General features: G+C 41.6%; 2 protein-coding genes across 2 annotated transcripts in view; one reads left to right on the top strand and one right to left on the bottom strand.

The window, feature by feature from the left end:
• LOC109916610 (serine protease 23-like) overlaps positions 1 to 9,938 on the bottom strand; it is a 98,789-nt gene that overhangs the window by 48,044 nt on the left and 40,807 nt on the right. The window lies entirely within an intron of this gene.
• Positions 7,919 to 9,938, top strand: part of LOC109911248 (high affinity cationic amino acid transporter 1-like) — a 36,164-nt gene continuing 34,144 nt past the window's right edge. The window contains exon 1 of the mRNA XM_020510541.2: positions 7,919 to 8,052. Within this exon, the coding sequence (XP_020366130.2) occupies positions 7,927 to 8,052 (126 nt within the window). The 5' untranslated portion in view covers positions 7,919 to 7,926. The remainder of the gene's footprint in view (positions 8,053 to 9,938) is intronic.

The following is a 9,938-nucleotide window of genomic DNA, read 5'->3' as shown; positions in this document are numbered from 1 at the left end:
TTTCATTTAGATAAATGCAAGGTTTTGCATTTTGGTAAGGCAAACCAGGACAGGATTTACACAGTTAATGGTAGGGCCTAGGGAGTGTTGCCGAACAAAAAGACCTAGGGGTGCAGATGCATAGTTCCTTGAAAGTGGAGTCACAGGCACGATGGTGAAGAAGGCATTAGGCACGCTTGCCTTCAGATTAGAATAGAATATCCTTTATTTAAATAAGTACAGTGAAAAGTTTTTACATGGCTGCCTCTAATGGCGCCAAAAACTGAGGTACAAACCTTCGATACAAAGGGGAATAAAAGGAAAAGTAGTAGCATTACTTACAGTGTCTAAAAAATAAGTTAGAAATAAAATAGTTATAACATAGTTAAAGGATTGACATTAAGTCCGGTAAAGAATTTCACATAGACATTACGTTTCAGCAGCTCAGTGAGTACATGGTCTGACTGCCCGCACCCTGACTGCCCCCATCAGGCCCCAGTCCAATAATTGTCCCACTCTGCTCCAAGCCTTCAGTCCACTCCACATGGCACTCAGCTGCACCAAGGTACATTGCACTGCTCCAGGACCCGCTTCCTGTCACGCTGCTCGAGGACTTCTAAAAAGAGAGAAAAAAAAAGAAAAAGAACAGGTAGAGCAGAGGAGCTCTGGGTGGAACATCCTACTCTGCTGCCATCTTGCCAGAAGTGGGAGAACATTGAGTATCGGAGTTGGGATATCACTGTTACGGCTATACAGGACATTGGTTAGGCCATTTTTAGAACACTGTACAATTCTGTTTGCCTTTCTATAGGAAGGATTTTGTTAAACTTGAGAGTGTGCAAAAAATATATACAAGGATGTTGCAGGGACTGAAGGGTTTGAGCTGTAAGGAGAGGCTGAATAGGCTGGGGCTTATTTTTCCCCCTGAAGCATTGGAGGCTGTCGGGTGACCTAGAAGTTTATAAAATCATGAGGGGCATGGATAAGCTAAATAGCCAAAGTCTTTTCCTAGGGTTGGGGAGTCCAAAGTTAGAGGGCATAGGTTTAGGGGAGAAGGACCGAAGGGCAGCTTTTTCATGCAGAGGGTCATGAGTGTATGGAATGAGCTGCCAGAGGAAGTGGTGGAGGCAGGTACAATTACAATATTTAAAAGGCATCGGGATGGGTACATGAGTAGGAAGGGTTCAGAGGGATATGGGTCAAATGCTGGCAAATGGGACTAGATTTACTTAAGGTATCTGGTCAGCATGGAGAGTTGGACTAACGGGCCTGTTTCTACTGTATGAGTTAAGTTGAACAAAGAATATCTCTGTTTAAAAGTCATTAGAACGTGAATAATCCAACCAGTAATTATTGTAAATATATCTAGCAAAATAGCTGTGAAATGGGACAAACGTATATTAATCTCATTAAGTGGTTATTCTGGATGAACAAACAATCAGGGAGCTGGAGCCCAACTGAAAGGCAATGACCTAAACCAGGTTCAAGATATCACAATGCAAAGACAGTTAGGTAATGACTGATCATTCAGACAGGCAGAAAACAGAGTTGATGTAATGTGTCATTTTCCAACCAGTAAAATAAAGGTTTGTAATTCTTTTTTCATTTCAAAAATATACTTTATTCATAAATGTATCTTTATGTACACACAGGCACTTAAACAGTTCAGTTCTGTACAGACTTAGCATATTGCAAACAAACATTGGAGTCTGACTTTCCCGAAAGTTCCAACAACCAAAATTTTTTTACTTATTGACATATTATTTGCATATATTTGAGGTACTGGGAGGGTCTTCTAACTAAACAGACACCCATTTTTTTTTGGTAGAAAGCCCTCAGACGGTGGTCTTTCCCAACTGCTTCTTGGCCGCAGCTACCTAAGCTACAGTGCGTCCCTCAGCACGTAGCCCTGGACTTTGGAATATGCCAGTCTGCAACATTCAGTCAAAGTCAACTCCTTGCTCTGGAAGGCCAAGAAGTTTCAGACCAACCAAACAGCATCTTTCACTGAGTTGATGGTCCTTTGGCCGCAGCCAATGTTTGTCTCTGTGTGGTCTGGGGAACAGATTGTAGAGCACAGAGTCCTGCTTTGGAGCTGCTCAGGATGAACCTTGACAAAAACCACTGCATCTTTGTCGAGACTTCTTTTGCAAAGGCACATTCCAGAAAGAGATGTGTGACAGTCTCTACCCCCTCACAGCTGCTTCAAGGACAGCGTGCAATGGCGCAGAGAGTCCAGGTGTACATGAAGGATCTCACCACCAGCCAAGTGATGTCTTGGTGCTCGTTACCTCAACACCAGAATGTTGCATTCTGCCTCAGGAAACAGGATCCACCCTATCCTTTTCCCGCCGGGTCTTGAGTACAAAGATTAGTAAGATACTAGGCTTTCATTATCATGAAGAAAATGATAGACCTCAATCAATGGACAAGACACCAAGTCAACTGGAGGATAAGGACTGGCCATGTGAATGTGACTGCTGATCTCTGCTTTTTGCTTTGCATCACAATTTTTGTGCTCATTTTCAAAAACTTAAAATTTATGAAGGTTATGAAAACAGTGTCAAACCCATGTTGTTTTGCAGCTAATCTGACTTGGAAGGCACTTTTCATTAGCTGTCCCAATTTAGCCTGTAATTGTAATTGACCAAAGTCTTCCAATTGAATTAAAGCAAGCACCATATCTTTGCAGTCAATTACAAACCATTATAACGTAGAAAACAGCAGCCACACAGCAGTGATCCACAAAAGCAATGTGATACTGATCGGATAATCTGCTTACAGTAATAGAAATTGCTGGAGAAATTCAGCAGGTCTGGCAGTATTTATGGACAGAAATCAGAGTCAATGTTTTGAGTCCAATGACCCTTCTTCATAACTACTCAGAATCAATGCTTTTTTTAAAAATCTGTTTTACAGTGTTGACTGAGGAATAAGCATTGCCCAGAACACCAGGGAGAATTTTCACACTTCATTGAAATTATGCTACAGAATAATTTGAATTTTGGAATGGTTGTATCATTCAGGCCATTCCGCTCATTATGCTCATGCCAGCTGTGAAAACAGCACCGCTAATCACATACCCTTTTTTGTTCACAGGCATTAATTTTTTGTTTTTTTTTCAGGTAACTTAGATGAAGACACCCAAGCTGTATGCTCTGTAATTCTCACCCTACATCAGGATTTATTTCCAAATCACTACTTTAAGGCACTCCTAAAATACTGCCTCTTGTGATGCAGTGATTGTGTCCTTACCTCTGAACCAGACAGCCTGGGTTCAAATACCAGAGGTGTATTATGTTATGTCTGAACAGTTTGATTAAAAACCCACTACTTTGATCAAGTAGTCACACAGAATGCCTGGATATAATAATGCACTCATCCCACAAATAGCATGCAATGAAATATATAATTGTTCTGTGTGTGTGTGTATGTGTATATTATATATAAAATTGTTCATTTCTATGAATTAAATGAGAATGCACCTTAATTTACAAATGCTTCAAAAGTATTTTAATTGTAAAAAAGCTTTACATATGCAACCCAAGTAGATAGCGTCCATAATAAAAATGCTTCCTCACATCCTTATTATAAAAACTCCAGTTTCTCCATTACATCTGTTCTGATGATATTACATAGCATGCCAATGCTTTTGACATGTCTTCTTTTCTCCTCAATAAAGAATTGCCACTGAGCATGGTTAATAAGGTCCTCCACTTCATGCACCTGTTCTCACCTCTTACTCTTCCTCCTAGAACCATAAGGTTCCTGTCCTCACCTTCCACATAACTAACCTCTATATTCAGGGCATCTTCTGTTATTTTCCCCATACACAATGAAATTCATCACCAAATATCTTTCCCACCATCCCCTTTTCCCTATCTTTAGGGATCATTCTTAGGTGACATAGTGACAGCCCTTGACAGCAAGGCCACATTCAACCGAGTGTGGCATAAAGGAACTGGAATCAATGGGTATCAGGAGGAAAACTCTCCACTGGTTGGAGTTATATCTGGTTGTTGGAGATCTGTCATCTCAGCTCCAAGACATCTCTGCAGGAGTTCATCAGGGAAGTGTCCTAGGTCCAACCATCTTCAGCTGCTTCATCAAATGACCTTCCCTCCATCCTAAGGTCAGAGGTGGGGATGTTTACTAATGATCGCACAATGTTCAGTACTGTTCATGACTCTTCAGGTACTGAAGCAGTCTAAGTTCAAATGCAACAAGATCTGGACAATATCCAGGCTTGGGCTGACAAATGACAAGTAACGTTCACACCACACAAAAGCAGGGCAATGGCCATCACCAATGAGATACTATCTAACCACCATCCCTCGACATTCATTGGTGTTACTATCACTGTATCCCCTACTATCAACATTTAGGGGTGATCATTGACCAGAAACTCAACTGGATTCATCACATAAACACAGTGGCTACAAGAGCAAGTCAGAGGCTAGGAATGCTGCAGCCAGTAACTCACCTCCTGACTCCCCAAAGCCTGTTCATCGTCTACAAGGCACAAGTCAGGAGTGTCATGGAATATTCCCCATTTGCCCGGATGGGTGCAGCTCCAAACACACTTGCTTGACACTATCCAGGACAAAATAGCCCGCTTGATTGGCACCACATCCACAAACATCACTCCCTTCCCCACCGTCACTCAGTAATACTGCTGCTATCTACAAGATGCATTGTAAAAATCAGACAGCACCTTCCAAACCCACAACCATTTCTATCTAGTAGGACAAGGACAGCAGATACACAGGAAAACCACCATCTACAAGTTTCCCTCCAAGTCATTCACTGTTCTGACTTGGAAATATATCATCATTCCTTCACTGTCACTGGGTCAAAATCCTGGAAATCCCTCCTTAAGGGCATTGTTGGTCAACCCACAGCACGTGGACTGTAGTGATTCAAAAAGGCACTATCTTTTCGAGGGCAACTAGGGACATGCAGTAAATGCTGGCTAGCCAGTGACGCTCATTTCCCATGATTGAATTTTTAAAAATTCCTTCCACAACACCAGACACCGGTCCTCAGTCACCCCTTCCCATGGCACCAATCTGTGCAAACGTAGGTAATGTACCTTTCACCTCCTCCCCTCTCATTGATTTACTTGTACTTCTTTAAATTTAGTATACTATATTCTCTGCTGACCATGTGGTCACTTCTATACTGAGGAGACCATAGCAGAGTGAGTTACAGAACGCTTCCATTCTGTCTGCAAGAACAATCCTGAACTTCTAGTTATGTGTCAAGTTAATTCTCCACCTTGCTTCCACGCTGGCCTCTCTGTCCACGGCCTTCAATGATGTTCCAGTCAAACTCACAAGCTGAAAGAACAATGCCTTATCTTTTAACTCAGCACTCTACAGCTTTTTGGATTTAACATTAAGACAAGAACTTTAGACCATAACCTCCATCTCCATTTTGTTCTGTTATTCTTCCCTTTTGTTTTGATGGTTTGGTCCTTGCTTTCTTAATATTAAATTCAAACGGATTTTATGCATCAATTATGTTTTCACAAAACAACTTTTTTCTTTACTGTATCCACTACTCTTTTTGGCTGTTGCATCTTTTGTAATTTAACCTCCCCTGGTTTCCACCTTTACACAAGTCTTTTTTGTTTTTCATGCCCATTCTTGCTTCGCTGGGTTAAAAAATCTTTCATATTTCTCTTCAGTTCTAATTAAAGGGCATTGACTAGAAATGTTGAGAAAAAAACATAAAAATAACTTATATAGATCTGAATGATGTGAGCTATGGTGAGATTGTAGCAGGATTAGGTGAGAGGACTGGTGAGGCCAATCGGTGTCTTTACTGAGCAGTGAAGCAAATTTTTCACTAGGCAGGGGCGAGTTGCCAATTAAGCAGATATATAGCTTGCTAAACACCTTACTAACGGCATAACTTGCTTCATTAATATTCGGTTTCCTATCTTACCAAATGTGCTGAACAAGCTAGATAGCAAAAATTCTCAACATGAACGTCAAAGAGGATACCAGGCAACTTCAGCTCCATGGTTGTTCCAAAGGACCTTCATGTTGGACATTGGTGTCCAATGTCTCAGGGCAGCTCCAAGGGCACAGATCATATAACACCCCATGTTCATGGATCTTGGCATGCAACATTTGCCATGAGGTTGCCACATCTCTGAACCACTGACATGATGCTTCTGCACTTTAATGCTGTACCTCAGCATCTATCATTGTAATGTTGCAGCAAGGACACTGTGCTGTCAGGGATACATGCCCAACTCATGAGCTGAGCTAGGCTGCATCCCCAGCCAGTTATTTTGCAGTCATTGCACTCACTCACTCTAAGACTACTTGGATCGTCACAGTATCCCTGTCTTGCCTTGTCTTTTTGCACATTGTTCCCCCATCCAGCGATACATGCTCATAAGACTGCTGTATTTCCTTGCTGTTTAGCGCAGACATGCAAGAAGTAAGCTTTTCATGATTGTCAGCATTCAACTGTCATGTCAAAGGACGTATAGCCTTCATTCAGGTCCTGGCACAGTAAGTCAAGGATAACGTCTAATACCTGTCCCAGAACTTGGATATGGTCAGTCAGCCGCTCTAATTGGTCAGAGAGAGGATCCTCTCCACACAAACCTAAAGAGTAACATTCTTCGTAACTTTATGTTGAGCTGTGGGAACCTAATATATGGTCAAGAAATCAAGAAAACCCACTAAGCCTTGTGGAAACAAACCCATCAAAAGACTCAAAGCAACTTACACTGAGCAAAGATATGTAAAATTCAGCCAATTAACTGGTTTTCTCCACAAAAGCTACCTAACCTGTTTTTTTTCTAGGTATTTTTAAAAAGAGTTAAATATCTTTCACTGTACTTCATTTTTAAATTCTTAGGTACAGTATTGTATTGAAATTGCCACTTTAATATTGAAGTGTTACAGGTTATCCCCCTGTCCCAGCCAATATTTGTCACCAATCAACATTATGAAAACAGTTTAACTGGACTGGGGAGCTTGCCGCATCCTAATTAGCTTCTGCATTTCTTCAGTTTACAACAGTGACTATGTTCAAAAAAGAACTTTGTTGACTGTAAGCAGTTTTCATTTGGTGAAAAGCACCAACTGACTGCAAGTGAAAACAGAAAATGTTGGAGAACGTCACCAGGCCTGGCAGTGTCTATGGAGAGATGAACAATTAATGTTTTGAATCTAAAGTGGCTGTTTCTCTCTCTCTCCAAAGATGCTGCCAGAACTGCAGAGTTTCTCCTGTACCTTTTTGCCTTTATTTCAGATTGCCAGCATCTACAGTATTTTGTGTTTATATGACTCCAAGTCTTTTTATTTCTTGTTTCAGTTAAGGATGTGAATAGGTGGCTGTATAAGACATTGGTTCGGCTACTTTTGGAACACTGTTCAATTTTGGAATACTGTGTTCAGTTTTGGTCTTCCTGCTATAGGAAAGATGTTGTTAAAAGGGTGCAGAAAAGATTAACAAGGATGCTGCTGGGGTTGGAGAGTTTGAGCTGTAGGGAAAGGCTGAATAGGCTGGGATTATTTTCCCTGGAGCATGCGAAGCTGAAGGGTGAACTTACAGAGGTTTATAAAATCATGAGGGGCACGGATAGGGTGAATAGCCCAGGTGTTTTCCCCCAGTGTAGGACAAAACTAAGATGAGAGGGGAAATTTTTAAAAGAGACCTAAGGAACAACTTTTTCAAGCAGTGTGTGGTGCCTGTGTGCCAGAGGAATTGGTGGAGGCTGATACAATTACAACATTTAAAAGGCATCAGGATGGTATATGAATAAGAAGGGTTTAGAAGGATATGGGCCAAATGCTGGCAAATGGAATAAGGCTCATTTAGGATATTTGGTTGGCATGGACAAGTCGGACCTAAGGGTCTGTTTCCGTGCTGTACATCTCTTTGACTTTGTAAGTACTTAAAGGAAATGTGTGCGTCAATGGGATGTCCATAGCCATGACGTGCTTTCTTCACTCGGCAGGAGGGCTCTGTGTTCACAGAGAGACAGGACAAGGCGGATTCGAGTCTACTCCGGAGATTGTCCCTGGCTACTTCAACCTAGGAAACCCAGTGAGTTACTTACCGGCCGCCGAAATGCGGATTATTCCTTGTTAATTTTTGTCTTGACGGTGGAGTCATGTTAACCAAAGTCATAGTTAGTTATAAGACATTATTATTTTATCAAACTGGATGAAACGTGGTTTACCAGCTACTTGTAAATAGGTAACGCAATATTTAAAACCGGACACCGATTAGAGATCGACCCGGGAGCAGAAACACGCGGTTTGATCTCTTAAAAATCTGAGGATCTTCCCGTTTTCGGAGATCGCCGTGTGTTTGGCGCCTAAATGTACTTTTATTGTTTCGGTAAACGTGTTTCTACATTGTTCCATCGGTTCAAGGATTCCGGTTTACATTAAAAAAAAATTGGATGACCTGGGAGACTTAAAGAGGTTTCAACTTAAGACGCACTTTCAATCTAATTAAAACAAAAGTAGGTGGCGAGACCGGAGTGGAATTGAAATTCACGGGCTGCGCCGGCTGGCCGTGTAGTTACTAACATTTTACACGTAACATATAAAATCCAATTTGGGTCACATTTACCGGCATGAAGAATGACAATTCTCCGGTCCGGAGAAGGGATTGTAAACCGTGTGAGAGGTTTGTTGATGGTGTGTGGCAGAAGGGTGGGCCATCGATGTGAACGTTGCATCAGCCACCAGCTCAAACTTTGGCCCACTTTCCGCGTTGCCAAGAGCAACCAACCGTCTGTCCATGTGGTCTCGCGCAACCCCCACCGCCCGCCTTCACTCATAAACTCCCGGAAAGAAAAACCTAATTAATTCTTCATTTCGCATCATTTCCTCCGACTTCAAACTAAAACCCGAATATGCGTGTGTGTGTGTGTGTGGTGTGTAAGTTTTACAGACTGCGGGGGAGGGGCAGGACACGACCGTTCTAGGACATGGGCCACTAAAAGGAAACCAAACAAAAAAAATCCCTTAAAAATAAAGAACTGTGGTTGCTGGAAATCAGAAATTGTTGGAAAAACTTCACACCTATGTGGAAAGAGAAAGAGCAGAGTTCGCGTTTCAGTGATCCTTCACGTTTACCTTTCCAATGAGATGATTCTTTAAACCAGGCAGATGCCAAAAATATGACGAGAATTGCAAACGTCGAATTGTTCATTCTGTTCCAACTTTTTAAATAAAAAATAGTCCCACTGGAGAGAAAACAGTGGCTCCATCTGGGGGAAAACCGTTCAAAAACAACCTGCGGATGATGTCGTTTGTGCAAAATTGGTCCGAGTTTCCTGTTTCGAGCGTGCACTTATTTTTTTGAAAATGTTCTCTGCAAACCGCAACAGAAACTTACTGGTTTGTGCGACCGATAACAGCGTTTATGACAAGTTACGCTTTCAGCAAATGTCACCCTGTTTGAATTATTTAGTCTCTGTAAAAACTGGCATAAGTCGAGCAGAATTCAGAGTAAGCAACTAGACCAGTTAGTGTGCATACAGTGTTTCTTATGTATCAAATTTAAAGTTTGAAGCCTTGCGCATTAGGCATGACGTCTTCAAAACAACACAGTTGTGGAAACTTTCCATTTTTAAGGCAAATCATTCCAATATAAAGGTACAGTGAAAATACATTAAAAGCATCTCGAGTCTCAATGATGAGGTTTTCAAAAAAAAACCATGACGAAATAAAAATATGATTTCGATTCTGCTGCACTGTTACTGGAGGATGGAAACAATTTAATGTTTTGCAGAATCAATTCAAAGGATTAAAGAAATCGGAGTGTGAACAGGCATAACGTGCCTCTACCTTTTCCGAGATAGTGGGAACTGCCGATGCTGGAGTATCTGAGATTACAAGGTGTAGAGCTGGATGAACACAGCAGGCCAAGCAGCATCAGAAGAGCAGGAAAGCTGACGTTTCGGATCTGGACCCTTC

This window comes from Rhincodon typus, chromosome 14 (assembly GCF_021869965.1).
Source record: "Rhincodon typus isolate 14 chromosome 14, sRhiTyp1.1, whole genome shotgun sequence".
Lineage (NCBI taxonomy): Eukaryota > Metazoa > Chordata > Chondrichthyes > Orectolobiformes > Rhincodontidae > Rhincodon > Rhincodon typus.
Note: the sequence above shows the minus strand (reverse complement) of the source record. Positions and strands in the feature narration are given on the sequence as shown.